At 42.1% G+C, this 26,957-nt stretch overlaps 1 protein-coding gene across 16 annotated transcripts in view; it reads right to left on the bottom strand.

Annotated features, from left to right (window-relative positions):
• nid2a (nidogen 2a (osteonidogen)) overlaps positions 1 to 26,957 on the bottom strand; it is a 33,040-nt gene extending 6,083 nt beyond the window's left edge. Inside the window, exons 1-50 of one of the 16 annotated variants that reach the window (XM_029840093.1) lie at positions 26,632 to 26,956; positions 25,715 to 25,900; positions 25,460 to 25,576; positions 19,737 to 19,838; positions 19,518 to 19,657; positions 19,179 to 19,311; positions 18,991 to 19,087; positions 18,749 to 18,900; positions 18,060 to 18,171; positions 16,209 to 16,248; positions 15,610 to 15,719; positions 15,370 to 15,503; positions 15,173 to 15,284; positions 14,640 to 14,840; positions 13,903 to 14,133; positions 11,039 to 11,185; positions 10,338 to 10,466; positions 9,286 to 9,411; positions 9,009 to 9,136; positions 8,825 to 8,930; positions 8,610 to 8,743; positions 8,396 to 8,501; positions 8,137 to 8,270; positions 7,963 to 8,068; positions 7,577 to 7,710; positions 7,364 to 7,469; positions 6,907 to 7,040; positions 6,725 to 6,830; positions 6,412 to 6,536; positions 6,152 to 6,257; positions 5,871 to 6,004; positions 5,688 to 5,793; positions 5,420 to 5,553; positions 5,221 to 5,326; positions 4,938 to 5,071; positions 4,755 to 4,860; positions 4,505 to 4,638; positions 4,332 to 4,437; positions 3,670 to 3,803; positions 3,456 to 3,561; positions 2,766 to 2,890; positions 2,567 to 2,672; positions 2,302 to 2,435; positions 2,119 to 2,224; positions 1,806 to 1,930; positions 1,550 to 1,655; positions 1,269 to 1,402; positions 1,085 to 1,190; positions 772 to 896; positions 512 to 617 (exon numbers count right to left, since the gene is read on the bottom strand). In XM_029840093.1, coding sequence (XP_029695953.1) covers positions 512 to 617; positions 772 to 896; positions 1,085 to 1,190; positions 1,269 to 1,402; positions 1,550 to 1,655; positions 1,806 to 1,930; positions 2,119 to 2,224; positions 2,302 to 2,435; positions 2,567 to 2,672; positions 2,766 to 2,890; positions 3,456 to 3,561; positions 3,670 to 3,803; positions 4,332 to 4,437; positions 4,505 to 4,638; positions 4,755 to 4,860; positions 4,938 to 5,071; positions 5,221 to 5,326; positions 5,420 to 5,553; positions 5,688 to 5,793; positions 5,871 to 6,004; positions 6,152 to 6,257; positions 6,412 to 6,536; positions 6,725 to 6,830; positions 6,907 to 7,040; positions 7,364 to 7,469; positions 7,577 to 7,710; positions 7,963 to 8,068; positions 8,137 to 8,270; positions 8,396 to 8,501; positions 8,610 to 8,743; positions 8,825 to 8,930; positions 9,009 to 9,136; positions 9,286 to 9,411; positions 10,338 to 10,466; positions 11,039 to 11,185; positions 13,903 to 14,133; positions 14,640 to 14,840; positions 15,173 to 15,284; positions 15,370 to 15,503; positions 15,610 to 15,719; positions 16,209 to 16,248; positions 18,060 to 18,171; positions 18,749 to 18,900; positions 18,991 to 19,087; positions 19,179 to 19,311; positions 19,518 to 19,657; positions 19,737 to 19,838; positions 25,460 to 25,576; positions 25,715 to 25,900; positions 26,632 to 26,838 — 6,274 coding nt within the window. In that variant the 5' untranslated portion in view covers positions 26,839 to 26,956. Of the gene's footprint in view, positions 1 to 511; positions 618 to 771; positions 897 to 1,084; positions 1,191 to 1,268; positions 1,403 to 1,549; positions 1,656 to 1,805; positions 1,931 to 2,118; positions 2,225 to 2,301; positions 2,436 to 2,566; positions 2,673 to 2,765; positions 2,891 to 3,455; positions 3,562 to 3,669; positions 3,804 to 4,331; positions 4,438 to 4,504; positions 4,639 to 4,754; positions 4,861 to 4,937; positions 5,072 to 5,220; positions 5,327 to 5,419; positions 5,554 to 5,687; positions 5,794 to 5,870; positions 6,005 to 6,151; positions 6,258 to 6,411; positions 6,537 to 6,724; positions 6,831 to 6,906; positions 7,041 to 7,363; positions 7,470 to 7,576; positions 7,711 to 7,962; positions 8,069 to 8,136; positions 8,271 to 8,395; positions 8,502 to 8,609; positions 8,744 to 8,824; positions 8,931 to 9,008; positions 9,137 to 9,285; positions 9,412 to 10,337; positions 10,467 to 11,038; positions 11,186 to 13,902; positions 14,134 to 14,639; positions 14,841 to 15,172; positions 15,285 to 15,369; positions 15,504 to 15,609; positions 15,720 to 16,208; positions 16,249 to 18,059; positions 18,172 to 18,748; positions 19,088 to 19,178; positions 19,312 to 19,517; positions 19,658 to 19,736; positions 19,839 to 25,459; positions 25,577 to 25,714; positions 25,901 to 26,631 lie in introns of all 16 variants that reach the window. The other 15 variants (XM_029840101.1, XM_029840092.1, XM_029840096.1 and 12 more) reach the window with 15 other exon arrangements.

The following is a 26,957-nucleotide window of genomic DNA, read 5'->3' as shown; positions in this document are numbered from 1 at the left end:
GGAAACTCTTTTGACATTGTCTTAGTGTTATTTTGTTTGGCAAGAGTGTTTGAGATGGTCATACCTGGAGGTTACAGAATGAACTCAGGAAATTAGTTTTAGCGGGACGGCAACGGAACAACTGAGAGTGCTCAATTGTTGCAACACTTTTCTTCCAACACAGCTGCCTTGTAATTATTAAATTCATTGTAGACATTGAGTTGCAACAAGTGCATTCTTGTTCCACAGCTCAAAGTGACTATTATTACTGACAGCTACATGAGAAGAATCGTATTGCTTTCAAGGTGTTTGCTACAGTAAAGTCCACTTCCACCAGCCTGTAAAGCTACTAATTACCATGCTTTAGTTTAATCTGTAAGGAAACAAAGTGTAATTTGTGGTTTTACAAGAGGCTGTGTGCCCGCTCGTTGTCCCTTTGTGTGCAGTGAGCTTTACAGGTGCTGGCAGGGACATACAGTATCTTTATTTTTAAGTCGAAGTAGGTTAGCTTCACCTTTGGGTGTCATCTCACCTGGTCTGTCACAGTCTACAGCTGGTGCCCCAGGAGGAGTCCTGGTTCCTGCTCTCTCCTGTCCATTACTGTCCACACACCAACAGTGTCCAGTGGAACTATGACACTGAAGCAAATATAAAAAATGTTTTTTTGTTTTTTTTAAACTTTGATCTGCAATTCTATACAACATACTGTTGATAAAACAAACAGACATTCTCTATAATGCATCAATTGTGTCATGACAGTTGCTGCGTCCCCACAGTTGGCCCTGATCTTACCTGTTTAGATGTGTACTGTCCATTAGCGTCACACTGAGGCACAAACACCCCAGGAACAGAAAAGCCCTCAGTCTGAACACTGTCTCTGTGCTGCTGACACTGAGTTTTAGGACGCTCTGGTTCATCTATGAGTTATTACCAAACAAGATAATCATGTAAACATCACTGTAGCAAAAGGGATCAAATTTCAATTCAGTCTTAATATTCAATGACTAATTCAATGTTCACAGTTTAATGATGTCCACTGTAGAGGTAAAAACACTTTAAAGGGGCTTTAAAAGGTGGACCAGGTAAATTGAATAGGTCTCTTCACCTGGGCTGTCACAGTCTTTCCTTTGTTCACCAGCTGATGTCCTGGTTCCTGCTCTCTCCCGTCCATTACTGTCCACACACCAACAGTGTCCAGTGGAGCCATGACACTGAAAATAAAAATAGAACAAAAAAATAAAGAAAAAAAGAGAAGAATGCATATGTTTGCAGAAATTTCTCAGCCATACCTGCTGTGGTACGTACTGTCCATTATCATCACACTGGGGTCGGTAGGCTCCCAGTATGGGATATCCCTCTGGACTGGTGGTCTGAACACTGTCTCTGTGGTGCTGACAGTGAGTTTTAGGACGCTCTGGTTCATCTAATATAAAATACACATCAAAGAATATTAGTGATGAACAAACACCCCAAACAAGACGACAAAACAGTATATAATGTAAAATTATCTGAGGAAATTGAAATTTGAAGGATTTATTAGATTTATGTAAAAAGAAAAGATTTCTCTCACCTGGTCTGTCACAGTCTACAGCTGGTGCCCCAGGAGGAGTCCTGGTTCCTGCTCTCTCCTGTCCATTACTGTCCACACACCAACAGTGTCCAGTGGAACTATGACACTGAAGCAAATATAAAAAATATTTGTTTTTTTTAAACTTTGATCTGCAATTCTATACAACATACTGTTGATAAAACAAACAGACATTCTCTATAATGCATCAATTGTGTCATGACAGTTGCTGCGTCCCCACAGTTGGCCCTGATCTTACCTGTTTAGATGTGTACTGTCCATTAGCGTCACACTGAGGCACAAACACCCCAGGAACAGAAAAGCCCTCAGTCTGAACACTGTCTCTGTGCTGCTGACACTGAGTTTTAGGACGCTCTGGTTCATCTATGAGTTATTACCAAACAAGATAATCATGTAAACATCACTGTAGCAAAAGGGATCAAATTTCAATTCAGTCTTAATATTCAATGACTAATTCAATGTTCACAGTTTAATGATGTCCACTGTAGAGGTAAAAACACTTTAAAGGGGCTTTAAAAGGTGGACCAGGTAAATTGAATAGGTCTCTTCACCTGGGCTGTCACAGTCTTTCCTTTGTTCACCAGCTGATGTCCTGGTTCCTGCTCTCTCCCGTCCATTACTGTCCACACACCAACAGTGTCCAGTGGAGCCATGACACTGAAAATAAAAATAGAACAAAAAAATAAAGAAAAAAGAGAAGAATGCATATGTTTGCAGAAATTTCTCAGCCATACCTGCTGTGGTACGTACTGTCCATTATCATCACACTGGGGTCGGTAGGCTCCCAGTATGGGATATCCCTCTGGACTGGTGGTCTGAACACTGTCTCTGTGGTGCTGACAGTGAGTTTTAGGACGCTCTGGTTCATCTAATATAAAATACACATCAAAGAATATTAGCAATGAAAAAATTACATAAACAAGAAGACATAACAGTATTTAAGACCATCTGATGAAAGAATCACTGAAATACTTTGCAAAGAAAAGATTCTCTTCTCACCTGGGCTGTCACAGTCTTTCCTTTGTTCACCAGCCGATGTCCTGGTTCCTGCTCTCTCCCGTCCATTACTGTCCACACACCAACAGTGTCCAGTGGAGCCATGACACTGAAGGATCAATCACAAAACATCATGCATACAATTCTTTTAATTGTAATCTAGTCAACACCATCAACTGTAAGACTGTTGAGATATGTTAACCTGTTCTGGGGTGTACTCTCCATTATCATCACACTGGGGTCGGTAGGCTCCCAGTATGGGATATCCCTCTGGACTGGTGCTCTGAACACTGTCTCTGTGGTGCTGACAGTGAGTTTTAGGACGCTCTGGTTCATGTGGAGACAAGTAAAATGTTTGCATGAGTCACTGAAAAACACAGATGTTGGACACAGACCTGGCTGGTGGGGACTGAAGATTGTCTGGTTTAACTGTCCCAACATGACCCTGAAACCTCATCATTTTCTTGATGATATTGTTATTGGTGAAAGAATCCTGAATTCCATCTGCATATACATGATATAAGGTGTCTTTATTGATCAAATGAAGCACTCTGTTGTGTAATATATTAACTCTGATGATGCAACATCTCTGTAATTGTACTGTGACTCCTATACTGACTCTTACTTTAATATGCTGCCTAAAATCCTTCTAGTATGGACCAAGTAAAGTTCATGGTCTGCCATTTAAATCTGCTTTTTCACAGACTTTTCAAATCAACTAACAACTGCAAAATATAAATATTTCAGATGACCTCGTAAAACAGTCTCTTCCTCCTCTTCCACTCATCCTGCCGAATGTTTGTATCTAACTCATTAAACTGTCATCCTGCTTCTCCTTCATGCCTCCCCCTCTTAGTCTGATTATTAACACCACCAATCACAGCAGGCTCACCTGGTCTGTCACAGTCTACAGTTGGTGCTCCAGGAGGAGTCCTGGTTCCTGCTCTCTCCTGTCCATTACTGTCCACACACCAACAGCGTCCAGTGGAACTATGACACTAACATAAAATGAAGGAAATGCAAAATCAGCCTAATATGTCTGTTTGTAAATGTTAAATCTCAAAAGCAGGTAGTATTTCTGTGTGTGATGATATGTCCATGCTAACCTGCTGTGGTAGGTACTGTCCATTTGCATCGCATTGAGGCACATAAGATCCCAACACAGGATATGTGTCAGAGCCCCTAGTCTGTGTTCTCTCACGATGGTCTTCGCACAAAGTTTTAGGACGCTCTGGCTCATCTGGAACTCATTTGAACACACACAATTTGTTTCTTGTGAATTTCAAGTGACGGGTTGTGGTGACGTCATCTAAAACTTCCATCATAGGTGGTGAGTCATGCTAATGCCTCTGCTCCTGTCACTTAAACCTCGTCATGATTTATTAAAGGAGGCAAATCTGAAATGGAACTGCGTGTGTTTTACCTCGACATACATATAATTATGATCAATTATCCATGTTCTGCAGTCGTCACACAACCACTTTCATGCCTGGCATTTGTCGAACATTTTCAAGTCCAGTACAGTACTTGACTCTGCTAAGCACATGCACGTTCTTATCATGTCCAGTATAAACTGTGATAAGATCCGCTGCATGGCTGGACTCCATTTTCACCAAGCTCTATAACTTATTATGACTTCTGGAAAATGTTTGGAAGGTAACCTCAAGAAGGAATGGAATCCCTCTGGAGTACACTGCATTGCTGTAACCTGAAGCACAGAGTATCAGATACACAGAGGTCTCTGCACATTCATCTTAATTTCTCTCACCTGGTCTGTCACAGTCTACAGTTGGTGCTCCAGGAGGAGTCCTGGTTCCTGCTCTCTCCTGTCCATTACTGTCCACACACCAACAGTGTCCAGTGGAGCCATGACACTGGAAATGAGAATAAAGTTAGGACACATTGAGAAATCTGTGTCTACACAGTTAGCCCTGACTTTACCTGTTTAGATGTGTACTGTCCATTATCATCACACTGGGGTACGTAGGCTCCCAGTATGGGATATCCCTCTGGACTGGTGGTCTGAACACTGTCTCTGTGGTGCTGACAGTGAGTTTTAGGACGCTCTGGTTCATCTAATATAAAATATGCATCAAAGAATATTGGTGAAGAACAAATACATAAACAAGAGGACACAACAGTATTTAAAAACATCTGATAACACTAAAATTTTCTAAGATTCTCTTCTCACCTGGGCTGTCACAGTCTTTCCTTTGTTCACCAGCTGATGTCCTGGTTCCTGCTCTCTCCCGTCCATTACTGTCCACACACCAACAGTGTCCAGTGGAGCCATGACACTGAAAATATAAAGATCACAAAAAATAAAGAAAAAACAAGAAGAATGCAAATGATTGGAGGAATCTCTCAGCCATACCTGCAGGGGTACGTACTGTCCATTATCATCACACTGGGGTAGGTAGACTCCCAGTATGGGATATCCCTCTGGACTGGTGGTCTGAACACTGTCTCTGTGGTGCTGACAGTGAGTTTTAGGACGCTCTGGTTCATCTAATATAAAATACACATCAAAGAATGTTAGTGATGAACAAACGCCCCAAACAGGAGGACAAAATAGAATTTAATGTAAAAATATCTGAGGAAATTGAAATTTGAAGGATTTATTAGATTTATGTAAAAAGAAAAGATTCTCTTCTCACCTGGGCTGTCACAGTCTTTCCTTTGTTCACCAGCCGATGTCCTGGTTCCTGCTCTCTCCCGTCCATTACTGTCCACACACCAACAGTGTCCAGTGGAGCCATGACACTGAAGGATCAATCACAAAACATCATGCATACAATTCTTTTAATTGTAATCTAGTCAACACCATCAACTGTAAGACTGTTGAGATATGTTAACCTGTTCTGGGGTGTACTCTCCATTATCATCACATTGTGGTCGGTAGGCTCCCAGTATGGGATATCCCTCTGGACTGGTGGTCTGAACACTGTCTCTGTGGTGCTGACAGTGAGTTTTAGGACGCTCTGGTTCATCTGATATAAAATACGCATTATAGAATATTGGTGAAGAACAAATACATAAACAAGAGGACACAACAGTATTTAAGACCATCTAAAATTTGAAAGAATCACTGAAATAATTTGAAAAGAAAAGATTCTCTTCTCACCTGGGCTGTCACAGTCTTTCCTTTGTTCACCAGCTGATGTCCTGGTTCCTGCTCTCTCCCGTCCATTACTGTCCACACACCAACAGTGTCCAGTGGAGCCATGACACTGAAAATAAAAAAATAACAAAGAAATAAAGAAAAAAGAGAAGAATGCATATGTTTGCAGAAATTTCTCAGCCATACCTGCTGTGGTACGTACTGTCCATTATCATCACACTGGGGTCGGTAGGCTCCCAGTATGGGATATCCCTCTGGACTGGTGGTCTGAACACTGTCTCTGTGGTGCTGACAGTGAGTTTTAGGACGCTCTGGTTCATCTAATATAAAATATGCATCAAAGAATATTAGTGATGAACAAACACCCCAAACAAGACGACAAAACAGTATGTAATGTAAAATTATCTGAGGAAATTGAAATTTGAAGGATTTATTAGATTTATGTAAAAAGAAAAGATTTCTCTCACCTGGTCTGTCACAGTCTACAGCTGGTGCCCCAGGAGGAGTCCTGGTTCCTGCTCTCTCCTGTCCATTACTGTCCACACACCAACAGTGTCCAGTGGAACTATGACACTGAAGCAAATATAAAAAATGTTTTTTTGGTTTTTTTTTACTTTGATCTGCAATTCTATACAACATACTGTTGATAAAACAAACAGACATTCTCTATAATGCATCAATTGTGTCATGACAGTTGCTGCGTCCCCACAGTTGGCCCTGATCTTACCTGTTTAGATGTGTACTGTCCATTAGCGTCACACTGAGGCACAAACACCCCAGGAACAGAAAAGCCCTCAGTCTGAACACTGTCTCTGTGCTGCTGACACTGAGTTTTAGGACGCTCTGGTTCATCTATGAGTTATTACCAAACAAGATAATCATGTAAACATCACTGTAGCAAAAGGGATCAAATTTCAATTCAGTCTTAATATTCAATGACTAATTCAATGTTCACAGTTTAATGATGTCCACTGTAGAGGTAAAAACACTTTAAAGGGGCTTTAAAAGGTGGACCAGGTAAATTGAATAGGTCTCTTCACCTGGGCTGTCACAGTCTTTCCTTTGTTCACCAGCTGATGTCCTGGTTCCTGCTCTCTCCCGTCCATTACTGTCCACACACCAACAGTGTCCAGTGGAGCCATGACACTGAAAATAAAAATAGAACAAAAAATAAAGAAAAAAGAGAAGAATGCATATGTTTGCAGAAATCTCTCAGCCATACCTGCTGTGGTACGTACTGTCCATTATCATCACACTGGGGTCGGTAGGCTCCCAGTATGGGATATCCCTCTGGACTGGTGGTCTGAACACTGTCTCTGTGGTGCTGACAGTGAGTTTTAGGACGCTCTGGTTCATCTGGTCGAGAAAGAAAAACCCGATTATTCTAAATTGCATTATTCATTTAGGTCTGTAATAATTTCAGCCTTCTAGAATTACAAATTGTTTTTATATCGGCGCACTGTGTTTTTGCAAATGAACATTTGATGTTCAAATGGCCTTTCAAGACAAATACGGTCCTGTAAGCCTGGGTTGATGCATACCAGACCCCCTTCTACAGGTGTAAAATCTAAAATATAACAGTGAAGCACAGGCACCATAAGCCATCAAAACTTTGGGTGGTCCGAAGGACGAACAGAAGCAGCAGTCTTTTTATGGTTATGTGTATGCGTGCTCTATACCTGGTCTGTCACAGTCTGTGGGTGGTGCTCCGGGTGCAGTCCTGGTTCCTGCTCTCTCCTGTCCATTACTGTCCACACACCAGCAATGTCCAGTGGAGCCATGACACTGGAAAAATATGCTTTCATTAATTAATTATAGATTTTATTTCATACGTAGATGGAGGAATAATTGATTTTATTTTGCCATCTGATTTCTAGCCAGTTCATACAGACCTGCAGGGGTATGTACTGTCCATTAGTATCACACTGGGGTACGTAGGCTCCCAGTATGGGATATCCCTCTGGACTGGTGGTCTGAACACTGTCTCTGTGGTGCTGACAGTGAGTTTTGGGTTGCACTAGATCATCTGCAGAAAACATACACAACAATATATCTCGGTAGACAGGTATGTAAACTGCAGGGCATCAGTACTGGTGTTATTCCAATGTTTACTTTCAGTCTGTTTGATAAATTCTCTTCAGAGCATGGGTGCAAACAGACAGGCGATACTTTATCACTACCACCCAGTATCAGCTAGGTCAGCTTCTACGATGGTGTCTCTCCAGAGCTGAGAGTCTCGTCCAACACACATCAAAATTAAATCAAAATGAATCCTCACCTGCTTTGTCGCAGTCTACAGTTGGTGTCCCAGGCGCTGCCCTGGTTCCTTCTCGTTCTTGTCCTCTACTGTCCACACACCAACAATATCCAGAGGAACCATGACACTGAAATTAAAAAATGCCCTTTAATATTAAATTATTCGATATTTTCCTGGAGTGAACTAAATACCAACCTGTAAAGGTCTATAAAGTCCATTATCATCACACTGGGGTACGTAGACTCCCAGTATGGGATATCCCTCTGGACTGGTGGTCTGAACACTGTCTCTGTGGTGCTGACAGCGAGTTTTAGGACGCTCTGGTTCATCTGTAAAATTAAAAAAAGAACCAAGTGAAAGCAAAATGGCACTTGAAACTTGACATGCAGGAAATATGATTTAAAAAAAATACAATTTGATTGGATGTGAACTCTATTTACATTTTGTCCCTTACCTGGATTGTCACAATTGGTGGGTGTTGTACCAGGTGGTGTTCGTGTTCCAGCCTGTTCCTGTCCATTACTGTCCACACACCAGCAGTGTCCAGTAGAACCGTGACACTGCAGTGACAGACATATATAACAACCACTATTAGTGTAAGAAAATAATGGTAATCCCATGTTATTCATTGTATATATTTATTTATGTATATATTTTATTTATCAAACCTGCAAACGTATGTACTGGCCATTAACATCACACTGTGGGACATATGCTCCAACAATAGGAAGTCCCTCTGGACTGGTGGTCTGAACACTGTCCCTGTGGTGTTCGCAGAGGGTTTTAGGATGCTCTGGTAGCACTGGTGAGAAAGATTCACTATTAAATAGACAGCTTTGACAGTCTTTCTGAGTGTTTGTATATTTATTCTTGCATATGTCACCTTCTGTGTAACAGTCAGTGGGTGCTGTGCCAGGCGGAGTCCTGGTTCCTGGTCGCTCCTGGCCTCTATTGTCCACACACCAACAGTGTCCAGTAGAACCGTGACACTGAAACCCATAAACACGTACATGTCATGTGGGGAAGCTCAGTCATCAGTCTGATGAAGCAAATATTTCAGGACCCACCTGTTGCGGTCTGTAGCTGCCGTCGGTGTCACACTGAGGGATGAAGGCTCCGAGATTTGGTGCGCCACCATGTTTCAGCCCACTCTGCAGACTGTCTCTGTGCTGTTCACACTGGCTCTTTGGGTGATCTGTAGATTTTTTGACAGCCATTTAATCTTTAATTCTTTTTCCATAACATCCACTATATTAATTATTTGTGCACATTTAACCTTAGTCAATTTAACTTTTATATAAAATATACTGCCCTCACTTTGACTCAAAGGGCCATATTACTGACCTGTAGGCTGAGAGCATAGCAAGCCATCACCATAAAAGCCAGGTTGGCACTGACAGTCAAAGGAACCAAGTCCATTGAGACATCTGGCATTGATGTGACATGGAGATGAACCGCATTCATCGATGTCTGACAAGAAAACAAATGTACAATCATCGTCTGTCAAAAATACCATAGGACTAAAATCAATTAAATACAGTAAAGTTGGCTGCAAACCATTAATAATTCAGTTAAGTGGCATCTAAGTGAAGTATGATTTCGAATAATGTCAAGGTCGTATGCCTTTATCTGTCAAGACTGGAGGTAGAGAGAATTAAAAGTTCATCAAAAGTTCATACAGATGGGTGAACAGAGACAACCTACACACACACACACACACACACACACCAGCAGGACATCTCTCCTACACACATTCCAAAGCAAAACACACATTGTGTCATTGCTCCATTTGTATTTTTCCTTTCACCCTCCCTCTATCTCAGCTTCCACTTCTTACATTGGTTCCCACCCTTGTTCTCACGTCTGTTGCCCAACCTCCCATCACACTGTACTCCCTAGCAATTGCAGCTGTGCGGAACTGCTGTGGAAGAAATGTCCTGCCTGTGTATCGCCAAATACGAAGGTCTTTTCCGAAGATTCTGTTTGTTTTGGACCATACAGCACAACAGCACTTGTGTTGGTGAGCATATGTGGAGAAGTACATGATTGCCTTAATTTATTCACCAAAGTGACATCACATTGACAATGATTGTTGATTTCTGTGATATTCGTTGAAGTTGTTTTTTCAGGTAACTGGTTTTTGTATTATAGAACTCAGCTAATGGAGAGGTTCATAAGCATGATATTTATTTTAAATATATGACAGTGAGCTGTTTGACTGCCCAGATACATGCATGCTAGACGCTACCCCCTCATGAAAAAGGCCAAATAAACAATCTCTGCTCTTCCAAAAAAAGATTCAATGATCAATAATCTAATTTTGCACAACTTTTGAATTCATATGCGGCTGACCAACACCCCAGCTACATGGCTAACCCTACATGAGTGCTTCTTACCCACACATGTACGTCCATCGAAGCCAAACTCAAAGCCGCTCTGGCACTGGCAGCGATGGCTACCAGGTAGGTTGACACACTGAGAGTGAGCGCCACATGAAGTCAAGCTTTCAGCACACTCATCTATGTCTGCAGTGGGTGAAAAAGAAAAGAAAGTGAGTTTTTATATGAACCCATATGGCTGTAAACATGGAATCCCCTTGCCATGTGTGAGTGTAAAAACTGTAATTAGGGACCATTACTGATACTTTTATATACACTGCCAACACATTGTGTTTGTTTGGGTTATTATAACACACGTCTCCACACCTGGACAATGTCCTGCTTTCTTAAATCTACTGCAAATGACGGGGGAAAACACCAGCAGAAATTGGTGGCCTATCATGGGAATAGAGGTGGAGCCTGGGGCTTTTTCTAGTGCTTTTAGCAGGATAGACAGACCTGCTGCTGGGCTAATGACAGGCCAGGCATCAGCTTGAAAGACTGCAAGTCCTTATTAAGTGTAGAATTAACTGTGGGAGGGAGTGAGGAGATGAGAAGCAGATAGGAAGATGGTGATGGAGCACAGATGCATCGCCTTCAACTGTCTTTAATTTTGTCTCTGAGTGGTGGTGGGAGAATGACCAAAAGCGCTTTGGGACATAAGCCATCAAAACAGGCTAAATACCAGATATCAAGAATTATTCAGCAGGACTCTGTACCGTAACAGTTATGTCCATCTCCTCTGTAACCAGTGGCACACTGGCACTGGAAGTCCTGGCCCTCCAGTGGGATACATTGAGCTGTGGTGTCACAGTCATGGTTTCCAGCATAGCAGGGGTTGATCAGCTCTGGCCTAGTGGATTCAACTACAGATGGGAGGAGAAACAAAAACACAACAATGTAAAAACTGGAGGTGGAGAAACATGTTTGTCATCTTATAACCATTCTTCTGCATTATCTTGCCCGCATGTTTTGCCTTTTTGTAATCTTCTAACATTTTGAAACCTTTGTAACCTTATGATACTGTATGTTGATACTCATGAAGCAGCTCTGAAAGGAGCTCCACCAGAAAACACTGGTGATGCTTTTTGCTCTGTTCTCTTCCCCACACGCTGAAGCATCTTTGACCAAAACACTACACCACAAATTTCTTCAGCACCTCCAATCGCATCGAGCTACATATTTGTACCTAAGAAATATGTGTGAGGTATAAAGTACAAATAAATTTAAATCCTCATAAATGACAAAAATGCATGGACCTAAAATGGGACTATTTGCAAAAACTGACACTTTATGTCAGTCTGTCACTTTAATATGAGTTGTAATAGTAAAACTGTTTTATCCCAGAAACTATGTGACATGTGTGTCCAGAGAATTATCAAGCAATACTGTCTGTTACACATCTGCTACACACTACCAGTGTCTTGAACTGACACAAGCTAAAATATATTATTATTAAGCAACCAAAGTCCAATGATTATAGCAATAATTACAGTGTAATTGCACACGTGTGTGTGTGTGATTGAGATGGGGATGAATAAACAGATGTGTGTTTATGGTACATTACATTTTAAGCCTTGCACAAATTAGGAATAAATGACAAACAAAAAAATGCAATCTGTAGACTGGTCTTCATTTTTCATTGTGTGTTTTAAATATGGCTTTAAGGTGCTAAATAAAGAGTTTGAAAGGTAACCTGCATTATTTAATACCTGTACATAAACATCAATTTAACCTTAAAAGCATAATAAATTCATTTTAAAGAGAGTTTTAGCATCTGTTTGGTTTCCATTCAGGGTAGGAGGTGATAATCATGGTCATAAACAACACACACATCCATACAATAACAAGGAAACCACCTAAAAGAACATCAAAAGATTAGATCACCAGCACTTGGTTTTAATTATGTTGAGGTTTTTTATTCAAAGTCAGAAACATTATTCCACATAAACAAACACAAACACTGATTCTGACTTTTAGAGAGATGAGAGGGTGAGTTACCTACCTGGTGGCTTTATGCCGATCTGTTCAGCAGATCTGAAGGAAATGTAACATCAGGAAGGGCTGATGTATTGTTTGTTGATGCCATTTATGATGGTTAATATGGCTGTGGAGGCTCCATCAAACTCTCTTCTGCCAACAACCACAATGAAATGAATGTGGAGTCGGCAAATGTTCTGATCTCAACGCAAACGTTCTCGAATGAAATGATAGATATTGATATTTCAAAGTTTGTTTGAGAGTCCTCAAGCTGGACTACATCAATTTTAGACAGTGAGATGTTTTTGGACCCAGCTGCTAATTAAAAATATTGCAATTACTGGTGTGTAACCTTGCTCCAGTTATAAGCAGGAGTTTTGATGCCTGCGAGTATCTTAGTGTCAAAAAGGTCCGGCTGAACTGAAAGAAACCACGTCACAATAATGATTATTACAAACCAGGTGACAGAGTCACTCAGTCTGTGTCCCACAGTTCTCCTGCAACCTCTGATTCTCATGATGTCAGTGGGCAGTTATTCTGCCCGACAAACCGCCCCCCCGACACACACACACACACACACACACACACAAGAGAAAATCTGTCATTGGCTCAGATATTATTTCCCAGAGAGCAAAGAGCACACACACACACACACACACACACACACACACACACACGGTACTTAACGCATGTTTACAAAACCCCCGATCCCTGAAAGCTCTTCCAGCTGTGCTCTGGTTGTGCAGCATGCGCACGTGCATGTGAAAGATGTGTCTTCATAACCTTTTTAATCAAAGTGTTGACGTTTAAATGACAGAAACTTGGACTAGGCTCAAAGATTGTGGTAAAAAAAAAAAGGTAGAAAACTAGCCTCCCTGTCTCAATATAGTCCCCATTTTGTCCATGTTTTGACCGTCTCTCTGTGGTTTTCACCCTTGAAAGAGAGTGTTGATGAGAAACATGTTGTTGATGTACACTTCTACACATATTTGTACAGCGTCTCTTTATCTCCTGCATCTGTTAAACAGCAACACTGTCACTTTGGAAAAGAAACAGAAATCAGGTTTCCAGTGCCTCCCAGGCCACCTGATTTAAGGCTTGGCAGTCAAAGTTTGGACTCATTTTAGGCAGGTTTTCATACGTCGTTCACGTTTAATGCTATTAATGTTTTATTTCAGCTATCAGGATCCCAGGAAAGTCTCCAATGACTAGTTTGCATAAACTGATACCATGTTGATTTGCTGACATTGTACTTGAATTTCAGAATTATGAGCAGGCAAGATGAAGTCTGATCTGTGGAGCTGTATTTCACTCTTTAAGAGGCCTATTGAGATTTAGACTTCATACTTCATGTCTCTTCTTCACTGTCGTGTTCTGAATTGATGGTCTCCTGTGCTTGTTTTAATTATTGCTATTCCATTGCTAAGTTCCATTCAGGAAATAATTCATTTGGGATTTTTCTTTCTCAGAACTACATTGGCCGTGAATATCACTGTTGCTGTCTGGTACTATTTTGTGATGATAGTTGATAAAGCAGTTCTCTCAGTCTCAGTGAAACTAGCGTGCTGAGATGTTGTTGCAATAGAATCTTCGTAAGACTCACCTCCAACGGGACTGATCTTGTTGGTGATGGCGTATCTCAGGATCCGCTCCTCTTTCACATACATCACAAACACCCTCTCCATGATGACTTGCAGGGTCTCCAGGGCAGGGGCCCTGTTGTCGTGACGACAATCCTGGAAGCTGATGTTCTGCTTCAGCTGGAAAGAGAAGGACTCCAAGCCTCGATCTGCTGAATCCACCGTAAACTCTCTCACAGAGCTGGAGGTGGCAACTGGAAGCAGAGAGAGTGAAAATAAGCAGCGCCATTGATGCAACCATGGACAACAGCTTGCTCTAACAAGGCGGTACGTTTTCAGTAGGTATGTTAAACTGGAGCTATTGATGTGCTTTAGAGTAGATCTGATAATAATGATTTACATTCACAACTTATTCAGCTTTTGTTTTGTTTTTTTCACATCATCTCCTTAACTGCCCTTTTCTCCTTCAAGGTCAAGGGGAGGGTGCACTTATGGGTGAAGGCAGGTCCACCCCTGGATGAGTCGCCAGTTCATAGCAGGGCGCTATGTGAGCATTTGTACCTGATTGGTACCTTGCTCAAGGGTACCTCGGCAGTGCTACCAGACTACCAGAACATCTCCCATGTCTTGTCTGCACTGGGGCTTGACCCAAGAACCCTTGTGTGTGGTTGTTAATACATGGTGCAATTATTCCAAACACAATAAGCAGCAGTCCAGATTTTTCCCAAATGTTTGTGAAGCTCACTTATGCACAACTTACGGGATGGGTAGTACTGGTATATCTCCTTGAAGGGGTCCATGCTAATCTCAGCACCAGGGGGAAGGACAGGCACACTGCCACTCAACACTGTGTCAACGGTGAGGTGATTGTGGTCGTCCAGACCCCGTCCCGTCTGAATGACTGACAGACGCTGGTTTCCAGGGTAGAAGACCACTTCTGCATGGCGTGCAAACTTAGCACCTGATCATAGAATAAACCCAGAGTGTTATCTCCGTTTTTTGTAGGTTATTTTACATTTTAAAAGAATAGACATGACAAATGTTTCTTCTGCATCGGACAAAAAGTAGAACGTCTACAGTGATTACATCCGTACTAAACACTCAAACATACACAGCTGCTTGCTATTAGAGAGAGGAGGTAAAAGCCAGATATCACATCACATCCCTGGAGACAATACAGCTGGCTCGGACACAGAACACACACACACACACACTCACTAACTCAGACAGATGTGCTCTTAGGGTCAACATATACAAGACAACATAGTTAAAAACACACATGCAGAGCTTTACCTGTGATTTTGAATCCAGCCTGACTATTGGGCAGCTCCAGTGCAAACAGCCATCCAAACAGCTCTCCTATTGGTGCCACTGGCATGAGGGCCAAACCTGCCAGTTCAGGGACCTGACCAAAACACATGCATCAGGAATGAGCAGGAACAACTGGCAAGCCACAAACCCCAAACCCATCATATCAAAATGTATCTGACCTCACTGATGGCAGTATATGCTCTCCCATCTCCCACCACAATATAGGCATGAAGATCAATGTTGTTGAGCACCACTGGGGTGGAACCCACATTCACAGTTCCGCTTACTTTCCCACTAACTCGCTGTGGGGCACCTGGGGGGGGGGGGGGGCAGTGCAGGAATCAAACCATTTCTTTCAGCCACTTTAGGAAGTGACTAAATGGTTCACAAACACACAAAATGCATCTCTGTGTTCCTACCTTCAGGTAGACAGTGGCGTCCATTTCCATAGAAACCGGATTGGCAGTGGCAGCAGTAGCCGCTGGGGTAGTCGGAGCAGAATGCATTCTGGGAGCACTGCTGCTGGAATCTGGAATAAGAATGAGCAATGAAAATATATTGTGGATGCCGATCTTTTAAATGTGTTAGTTGGTTTCTGTTCCTCTTAATTATCAGACTTGGAGCAATATCAAAACGATATGGAAGAGGGATCCTCATTTAATTATGTGGGCCTTTGATTTTTCTTTGAACTTAAATTTGAACCCAACTCCCAGCGGATGTGGAGGGAAGGAGGGATTTGGTCATGTTTTGCTCGTGGCCAACGAGGAGGAGCAGAATACAACATCTCTTAGCTCTGTTCCTGTACAGGATCTTTCAGATCACGCAGCAGTTCCCTCAAGTCATTAATCTACATTCTGTCAGCATTCTGAAACCCCTGACATACTCATGTAAATTCATGTGATTCATCGTATGGATTATGAATTTACTGTCAAGATTTGAATGGATAATTTGGTTGTGAAATTCTGCATTGCTATGTGTTATAATGTTTCTATTTCACATTTTATTCATGGTCACATACCTGGCACATGTTTCTCTGTTCTCTGTGGTGTAGTGGATCACTGAGAAAGAGAAATAGCACAAAAACAAAACAAATAAATAATTTTCTAATATTTCCTAGCAACCTATTTATATAGTGGCAGTTGAACAAATGAGAAAGAGAAATGTGTGATTTGCCATATTTTTAAAAAGATTATTCAGGATTTATTTTCCTTGTCATTTTTTGTTTGGTTGAAAAAGCAACACAAAGATCTAAAAATGCCATAGATTGCAACACGTTTGTTTGTCTCACTTGAAACCTGAGAAGTTCTGTTTCCAGTATTTATGATTTTAAAAAAAGCAAAAGCATGCAGGGTCAAATAGAAGCCATTGTTTCCACATAAGCACAAATGGACAGTGAGAATAATAAGATGGACAGGATCCAGCACACACAGTCAAAATCACATGTCAACGCACCGGCTGGACAGAAAGCAGCTGTTGCACAACTGACATTAAGTTGTCTTTCCTTGCACAACCGCTGATCCGCTCTCACACAGACAAATTCACTGCAGCTTCACAAACTACTAAACCATTTGTGAAATCCAAGATTGGAAGATTGTGCAGAGTTAACAGATGCACATGTTCACAGGTTGGGCGAAGTGGTGTATTCTGGGAAAAGCCTCTGACACACAGGAAGCCATGAGCGCTGTTTTTAATTTATTTATGGGAAAACACAGACAAGGGACGGCTGCCTCCAGGGGACCAACAGAACTATGACATAAAAGGGATTAAACATGTGAAACTGGGACCAAACCTCAACGATCGTGAATACAGTAACAGCCTGATTCAACATAATGTGGAGGTGCTTCAGTCTTTCTGCCTGTGTGTAATAAATGACCGGTTTGACTCCGGTCCAGGGGCATCTGTCACACATGCACGAGCGCACAGATGAACAGGAAGTCGGGATTTCTCCAGAAACTGCACACTTGCAGGAAACAAATCACAACCCTGCCAAAAAGGAATTTAAAGAATGTAAAATCACCTGGTTCCTGAGAAACCAGTCTTATTCAGTTCACTATATTATCTTAGCATTACCATTAAATAAGTAATCTAATCTTAAGAAAACGTTTCTTTTTTTAAGTGTTTAGCGGTAAGATATAATTATTCAAGCCAACTGATCTGAGATCAGAATGTGCTCTGTACTGAAACTGTGTCCCATTGAATTATTTCTTACTATTTATTTTTTGATTAAGCCAAACTGAGTCCCATCCACTGATTTTAAATGTTATTATTTTATTGTTTGAAAGAAGCAAACAATGAATCTTGTCGTGGTTCTTTTAGCCGAGCCTCAGAATTTCTGGCTCCTTCCGGTTCAGCTGTATTTCCTGAATGTGAAGTGAGACGAGCTCTTCCGTGCACGGATGATTGGGTGATGGGATGCAGAACAACAGAGATAAATGAGAACATTCGGCTGACCAATAAATGAAGGAGAAAATACTGGACTTTAGTTCCTTTGTTGAAATCTGTTGAGAGATTTATCTTTGTGGGTTCAAAAAAAATTTCATCACTTTAAATTGCGCAAAGGAGGCTTTTTTTTCCTTTTCAACTGACGTTACATAAGCAGGAAAGTTGACTGAGAACACATACTTATTTACAGCAAAAGCATGTGGGAGTATTTGCAATGGAAGGAGTGAAATACACACACACACACACACACACACACACCTGGGAGCTTCTGAGCAGCAGAGGCACAACGACAGTATTGTACAAGCAGCTGCTGAGGGGAGGTAATGTTACCCTGCTCACATAAGTTAAGGTTTTTACTGCATTTAAAGTATACACATTTACACACACACACACACACACACACACGCATATATGGTTTGTCTTTTACCTCCTGTGTCAAAGTCAACATCGTCCTCATCCACACTGACCACATGACCTCCGCGGGAGAGAGGCGGTTGGTGTCTTTGAGGGGGGTAGACATCCAACACTTCCGGAGGCGTCTGCAGGGACAAAAACACCAGCATTAATGCGGACATTAAATCAATCTGAACTATTCTCTGCCAACACGTTGCAACTCTCAGCAGACCCTGTAAACTATAGGAGTATTATGGTGAATAAAATATGTATTCCAGCTGCAGCTCCAGCCCAGAGTTAGCTGGCAACACCACGCCACAGTTCAAAAACAACATTCCAGCATAATCACAGAATTTAGAATGTCAAACAAAACTCTAGGTACTGACAGCGGAGTTTTAATAATCAACCTAAACACCAGGTGGAATAATAATACAAATCAAGTTCAGATGGTTGTAATTTAGAAAAACTTGCTCTGTCCATTATCAGACTGTTCCCTGCCATGTAGATTAATTCCACATACATTAGTTATCTTGTTTTACGTGTAATTTCAAGTCAATGGAAGGCTCATATTTTACACCAACATGGGTGAATTATGTTGTAAATGACTGGTCAGGATCTGCTTTAACCCTGGATGGATCTGTAGTCTATTCTGCAAATACAAATACAATCACTAATTAAGCAGCAGATGCCAAAGGATTAACCGTTGTGTAAAACTCGTCTTACCTGCGGCTGCTGTTCCTCAGCCCCTCCCTGTGGTGGACTCTCTGGAGGCCTGGGGGCAGGGAGGTTCGTTGCCGCTGGCTCAGAATTGTGAATGGGTTCAGAGGTCAAAGGTACCTCTTCATTGTTTAATGGACCTTGAGGGTCAGAAACCTCTGAGGGAGCAGGGGGAGAAGGGTTTGCTGGTTGATGGGCCTCCGAGTGGTCACTAGGAGATGGTGCAGGATGGAACTCTGGGTCCCCACCTGTAAGAGGGTAATCATGTTCTTCCTCCTGGATATCAGGCTCCAAAGTGTTGTCTGGGTACTCTTCAAACTCAGCATACTCGGGAGTGGTGGTATCCTAAAAGCCAAGGGGAACTTTTTTTTTCGCTATTTGTTTAATAAAATAAAAGCAAACACATATGAATATTGATGATATTAATGAAATATACCAAGGAGAATCCATGTCCATCCGGTGGAGGAGTAGCAAGAAGCCCGCCAACAGATGCCGGAACAACATTGTTAAACGAATACCTGTTTCCCGTGTGGAAAAGCCAAACACCTGGAATTCCTGTATTGCCAACCCTGGAGAGAAGAGCACAGTACAACGTCAGTAGCAGCAACAGCTAATGAACAAAGTTATAGTGATGAGCAGTTACTTTAAGAACATTTGTTTCATATTTGAATAAACGTGTTTTAAGCAGATATGAGTTTTGTTTGTAAAACTGTTGCTACTGGCTGTTTGGTTCTGGCTTACTCCTCAAAAATGACACATGACTTCGAGCACTTACTGGTAGAGGTTTTTAACACTCTGTTCATTGGTGGTAACGCTGTAATGAGGTCCCTCCGTCCGAGAAAAGATAAGGTACGTCACCTCTCCTCTGCTGAATCCAACTCTAGCGGGGAGCTCGATTTCGACATTATAAGACTCCTAAAAAATGTGGGAAAGGGCAAAAATCAAGTAACACTACTCAAAAACCTAGCTGCCATTTCATTTAAGTTTGATTTACCTTAGGTCTAGTTCCAAAAAACTTTAGGCCACCTTCAGGGTAGAGGAACAGGGTGTACGAATCACTCTCATCATAACCAATTACAGCCTGGAAAGTATTAACCTGTTGAAAGAGAAGCCACATGATGTCTAACAGGAGGAAATAAAGTGTATTTTTCCAGAAAATATATGTAAATTGCCCAATAATTTTGTACTTCCAGATCTTATTTTAAGTCTACAAATAATCAGTCACAATGTAACGTTAGATCAGACGCGCTCCCACAACCTGCAATTACATATTTTGGCCACATAGGTCGCTGTTGTTTGTTGTCGCAGTGTTTGAATGAAGGTGATTGAACATCAAACACTTCTAATTCCATACATCGACTCAACTGACGTAGAATTTGGCCTCCATCCCACATGATAAATGTAACAAAATAAAAGCAAACAAGAAAATTACAATGCTTCACTTCTATAGAAAACCAACTCTCAAGAGGAAAACTATAACATTGTTTGACGTTATTTCCTTAAGAGTAAATAACATATCTCAATTGACACAACCGAAAAATTAAGGTTTTTTTTTTTAAGAGTTTATTGCAACATTAAACAGAGTTTCCTTCATCTTGGGTTCGAACCGGAGAGTAACAGATTCAGTGAATGAGAGAAGTCCTAAATTAGTTTGATAATTACATTATCTCTCTCTCCACACACACACAGACACACACAGACACAGACACAGACACAGACACAGACACAGACACACACACACACACACACACACAACTCTCTAATCCCTAGTCTAGATGCTGATCTATACAGCTGTCTTCCTGTGTTTCTGGACATCCTTGATGATGGTTTTAATGCTTGCAACCCAGACGTTGTAACAAAGCAGGACAGGAGGTGCAATCCCACTTAAACAAGCATGTATGCAAGAACAGATGTCGCCCCATCTAGGAGCATCTTACGTTAACTTATGCCTGTGTTCCTAGTTGTTTACATCAACATCTTTAAACTATCTCGCTGTTTGTGGGAGGGGTAGATTTTGCAACCTCCAGGCTTTCTGTAATTAGTGAGGAGGGGGTCTTTTTTTCTTCTTTCTGCAGGGAAGGAGGGGAAGAATTAGGAGCTGGAAGGGTGGATCTGCTTTTCTGAGTGCTTTATGTCTACACGTCTGGATTCTTTCCTCCTTGCAGCAAGACGAGGAGAGAAGATTAGAAACAAAAGCAGGAGAAGATACGAGGAGAGAGGGAGAGATGAAAGGATATGGGTGGGGGATTAGAGCTGCGAGGGAGGCCACAGGTCTGGTTTACAATAGGAGAAATATGGGGAGGCAGAAAAGAAAACATGTTTCCATTTAAGGAAACAGTACATTTTAATCAAATCTTACATTTCTGTTCTCCATTTACTATATATGATGGCATCCATGCTTCTTCTACACAAATTTGGAACAAGGGCAGCAGATAATATTTGCCATAAAGTACTGACAAAACAATGCTAATCTTTCAGAGTAATCCCACTAAGTTTTAAGCTTTGCTGATTCACAGCTGCATGACTCCCTAAAACTGAATTAAACAACTTTCCTGATGATTATGCTTCACTGAACAGACTCAACCTGGGAGCCTCAGCGTGATGAAAGTCAGACTGTTCTTCAGCCTTGTTCTCACTCTCAACCCTCCTCACGCTGTGTGGTCATTTGTTTTTTTCTGTCTTCTCGGTAAAGTTGTCCTGGTGTTTCACAGACTCACAGCTGGAGGACAACAAATTACAGCCAACACAGATCAAAGACTTTCAGATGGCGCGTCACTCCGTGTGTGAGTTCCCACACACACACACACACACACACACACACACACACACACACACACACACACACACACACACACACACACACACACACACACAATCTCTGACCTCTTAGCAGACTATGTGTCACCTTTCTGAAGAGTGTCCTCACATTCCTCACAATGGCTCAGATAAACACAAAGATGCTAATTGACTCAGAGACTGACAAATGTTTAGCATCAAGGTCCTGCTTGCTGTTTAATGTTAATGTGGGGATATGACCAGGCTACTTGAATGTCTGCTGCAGGAGAGGGCAGACAGTTTGCATGTGATCACGCTCATCAAAAATAATCCAGTGTTACATTCCTATCAGATAAAAACCGTGCTAACTTGTTAGCAAAAGCAGAACTTGGTATGTCTGGATAGAACAGGCTCAATGTTGCTTTAATAGTTTCAGGGCTTAATCAGCAAAGCTTTGATTTTATTGTCTGTGATTTCAGTTAATGTGTCTAAAATTTTCTAACAAAAGAAAATGTAAGTGCAAAATCTGTGTTACATGTCCCGGCTAAGCTCCAGTAAATGTGTTGTGTACCACCGGCCCTCTTCATTAAACATTCCATTAGTGGGAGGATGTTTAAAGTTTATAACTCTTGTGTTACCACATGAATACATAGATAAATAATAATAATAAATAATTCTTATGTAATCGTCGTTGCACATGCAACCTCTGTAATAAAGCAAAGAAGCGTAGATGAGTGTGCTTACACTGAAACTGCAAAAATGTGTACACAACGCAAGATAGCGCATTATCTTTGTGTATGTGCAGTATATACACCTGCAGGGCTTTAGATTCATCGTTTGTGCTTGTGGAGAAGGTTTAGTTTAGTCTGGCCAACATACCCGTAACTCTGAGCCAGAGATGCTTAAACAGACTCTCGAGTTGTCTCTGTTTAAAGTAAATGACTCAAATGCTCTGCAACAAGTGTTCTGAATCACATAGTAATTGAGCTGAGCTGGAGTCCATTCAGGTTTGCCCACAGAGGCAGGAAGGGCACGGAGGGAGAGCAGGGAGAGCAGGGGCGCAGCTTTGCAGCCTGCTGACTGCAGAAGAGCTACAAATGGGCAGAGCAGAGAGACAGACAGCAGCTGCAGGCAGTTGCCAACCTCACTAGTGCTACAGACGGAAGCGCCTACAGCATGGGAACTGGCACAGACACACACGCACAAAGACCTGAGGACTGGGGCCAGGAACTGTGCTGCACGTCTTTTGCTGTCATCATAAAATCCCACAGCTTTTACAGTAACATCCGTGCTGTGACTTTAGCTGTACATGTTCTAATAAAGCCTCAAAGACCTACAACCTCGGGACATTTTCAGAACCCTTTCGATCGGATCACGAACGCGTGTTTAAAAAACCCCAAAAATTCTTTTCTCAGGCTCTTAAGGGTTTCTGAACACAAAAATCTTCCCCACAACTACAAACCGGAGCGCTATGGCTGCGCTGTACTTGTAATTAAGATCCCAAGTCTCACCAGCTGTTGCATTTTAGTGACAATTCCTGAGCTGAGGCACATTTATCTTATATACAGACTCACTCTGTTCCATTTTTTAAAAAGTTTAGGTTCAGTAGGAATCTTCAATGATGCCATGTTGTAGTTTTAAGGATGCACCCAGCGTCACCGTAAGAACTCACCTCCCCCAGAAACAACAAACAATGTTAACAGAAATAGAAGAAAGGCACATGAAGCTCTGCAAATATGGCACTGTAAAAAGCAAAGGTCACTTCCTGCAGTGGGGGCCAGTATCCCCTGCAATGCACACGCCCTTTGTTGTTCAACATCAACAGAAACTTTGAAGCCTCTCTTATTGGTGATAAAGAGTTCTCCAAGTGTCACACTGCTGATTTGATCTGCTAATCCATTGAACACATCGGTGCCCCCCTTCCTCACAAAACCTGCAACACCCACGCTTCTCGCTGGTCGGTTGTGTGCTAAATGTTTGCAGAAAATAAACAGTGATGGCCTGCAGCAGTCTGGTAGGTGTGAAGGGGCTCTGAGGAGGTGTAACGGGCACCTCGAAGCAAAGCCTGGCCCACACCTCTTCAACCACCACCACCACAAAAGAGGCCAGATTCACTGTGTAAACAGCTCTGGTCATTAGCAAACTGAGCTACATAGTAGAACACACAACAGAAAGTGTGTTTGAGTTTCAGGCAATTACATTTCAATTATGATAATAGCCTCGTTAAGACTAATGCCAATAACAACAGAACGCTACCATTTAAGGGTATAAACTTCCTGTTCCTTTTCTGTTTTCCCTCTGCTGGTTCTGCTCTCAAGGCTGCATCCAGCTTCTTAACACCAGACTGTCTGCACCCTCCCCCAAAGGCCACCCCAATACACATCCTGACAAATACAGGGCTCAGGTTAATCAGTTCACACACATACCTCTCTACCCCCAATACACCCGACCCAGCACCTCTGGCTAATCACTTCAAAGGAAGATGCTATCTTCCAGAAAAGAAACTCACTGAGGCAAATCCTAGCTGGGACCCCAACTGTTCCAGTCAGAGAGAACAAACAGAGCTTTAGAAGGAAAAGCCAATAAAACATTTTTTTAAAAATCATCCACTTTATCACTGTAGACTCTATTTAGTAAATACATGGAAGCTAAAAATAAACCCCCACTGAGACGGCCATTCAGCAGTGGTGGACTCAAAAAGAATAATAAGGTTTTCGGAAATGGTGCGTAGCCCCGAGCTGATGATTATAACCCGCCGGTGTTCATCAATCAGGGAGAGAGGACAAGACATAAAATAAACCAAACCACAGCAGTGAAGATAAAGAACAAGCAGATGTGTCTGGGGAAAGCTCCATGTTGGCCCCCCCCCCCTAAACCTGCCGGTCCATCCTTCCATCCCACATGTTGGAAAACAACAGAACCCTGTTTGTTTGATAAGTTCAGGAGGGACGGCTTCACTGGGACTCTTCCAGAGAAAAAAAAACAAAGCCTCCACTGCTCTTCCTCACTGCCTGTGGTGGTCCCACAAAAGCAACACGAACGTTTGCTTCTCTTATGAAAAGTGATTATTAAAAAATTTGTGTTTGAACCTGCCCAAATACCTGTTTCCTTAAAATCAATTCTGAATTCCACGCTTCTGTCCAGCATGAACATTCCTGAAAAATTAGAATGTGTACAACATGTTGTCCTATTCCGTGAGGCGTGGCTTCCCAGGGGCTGCAGAGTTGGAAGTGGGTTTATGGAGGGAGAGATGTGAGGGAGAGATATGTTCATGTCTAGATGGGAACCCTTGATTCTACAAATGTCACATTTGATGCACGGGTCCTCAGTGGGAATGTTTTCCCTCCTGCAACTGCGAAAAGACTCCCTCCCCCCCCCTCTTTAGTTTGATTTTTTTCAGCAGATCCATAAACACGAGCCAAAACGCTGTCAATGGTGATAAGACGATAATGTAGCACATTTAACACTCCCACATTAAAGTTCAGAAGGCGACTCTAAAACAGAGAAATGTGCTGAAAAGAAGAAAACACAGGCAGAAGCTGGTGACTTAGACCGAACAGCATCAGAAGCCCCAGGTTAATGACGAGTTCTGGTGCTGTAAACTAACTTATTAAACATTTAACTGGCTGAAAGCCTGAGAAGTGAGTGATATCCAGGATATGAGCAGGATGGAGTAAAGCATGTCTGCATCTACCTGTGTGTGAACGGGGGAGGGGATAACGAGTCAGGAAGGAGGGGAGGGGAAGCTTTGATGACCTCTAGAGATGGCCTGTGACACCCCCCCACCCCAGAAAGGTTAAGAACCAGATTAGGAGGGTAAGGGGAATTACAAATAGACCCCTGCCCCACCCCGGACAGATCACAAGGGAGGCAGATCCAACAATGTGTGTGTCACAAGAGAACTGGGAGGATCCACACTGACAAGCTCCCGATCCACCGTACCTTATTTGATGGCCCCGCCGTTCGAGCCTGCTCCTCATACGCTGCAACGCTCTCCCATGTAGCGACCACAGCATGGGTGGGCGTGAATTTGGCATCTGGGAAGCCCCGCTGTACTTCCTGGAGGATCAGATGAATGAAACAAAATGAGTGGATGACATAAAGAAAAGATGTTGGGGTGCAACGGAGAGAACTGGACAAAAGAACAAGAGCCCAATACTGCAGATGGAGAGGAAGGGTTCGAAGGGTTAAACACACCTGTGCCACTCTGTTCAGGACACTGGGTGTCTCAGTCACCCGGTAGTAAATCTGTCCGCGTCCTCCACTGGTGTCAATGTCAGCCAGAAACGGAGCGACCACGGGGAAGTCTGTAGGGAAGCCATCATCAACATACTGCTTTTCCATTGGCAGGTCCTGGGCTGATATGATACCATTGGTGGCCACCTGAAGAAACACGGTGATCAGTAGTTAAAATAACAATTAAAATAACAATGGGTATTTTAATAGGCTTATTTAAAAAACAAAAGGCTTTCATGAGTTTGGAGAATATATCAAATATTAATGCTCGTTTTGATGACACATCCAATGAAGGAGGAGCCAATTGCTTATTACTGACTTTGTACGCAGTCAATTAGCATATAGTGCATTAGATTTTTCTTTGTTAAAAATCCATAATCAAATAAAAGAAAATGCCACATTTCTGTCTAAATTTAGGAGATTTGTCCTTGCATTTTTCAAAGCTGAATATTAACTTTCAGTGAAAGTGGTCTGTATCTCGTGATGTGAGGGCTTATCTTCTGCCACTCGTATGCACTATACTGCAGTATAAAACGTGTGCATTCACTACCAATGAAAAGCACAATGCTACTATTTGCCCAAAGTTCTTAAAGTCAACAGCAAAATATTACAGGATTGCAATATTGGATTGTGACCTTTTATGGAGTAAACCCTATCTTCAAAACCATGCATTGATAAGATTTCTTTCTTTCAGTAAAAACCAGACATTCCTCAAATTCCGGTCCAAATTATTGTATGATAAGTCACTATATGGAGCAAGTGGGTTTTTTGCCCTCTCAATTAAAATCAGCTAAATTGGCTCTGATACTTGTACCCTGCAGACTAAAAAAAAATAGAAAAAAAAGGTTTTAGTCAGCACCAAGCGAATATGTACTTACATATAGTTGGGAGAAGGGGGAGTCGTAGAAGTATAAAGGTCTGGGCAGGGAAAGGACTTTAGACGTCTCATCGTCGCCTTCTGCCAAAACCAAATCTCCATTTAAAGAGCCGTAAAGAAAGAGATCAGCCGTCTGGATGGCTGTGACCACACTCACAGTGCAGCTCCAGCAGAGCAGACACACGGCCAGCAGTTCCCCTCTCTCCATGGTAGAGCCGGGGAGGAAAGAGCAGCTGTGCACTACGTGAGGGAGCAGCCGAAGCAGGAGGAGGAGGAAAAAGAGGTGCACATGGACTGAGAGACAGCAGCAGGAAGGACAACTTTCCT

This window comes from Takifugu rubripes, chromosome 8 (assembly GCF_901000725.2).
Source record: "Takifugu rubripes chromosome 8, fTakRub1.2, whole genome shotgun sequence".
NCBI classification, from domain to species: domain Eukaryota; kingdom Metazoa; phylum Chordata; class Actinopteri; order Tetraodontiformes; family Tetraodontidae; genus Takifugu; species Takifugu rubripes.
The sequence above is the reverse complement of the archived record's forward strand: the minus strand, read 5'-3'. Positions and strand labels throughout refer to the sequence as shown.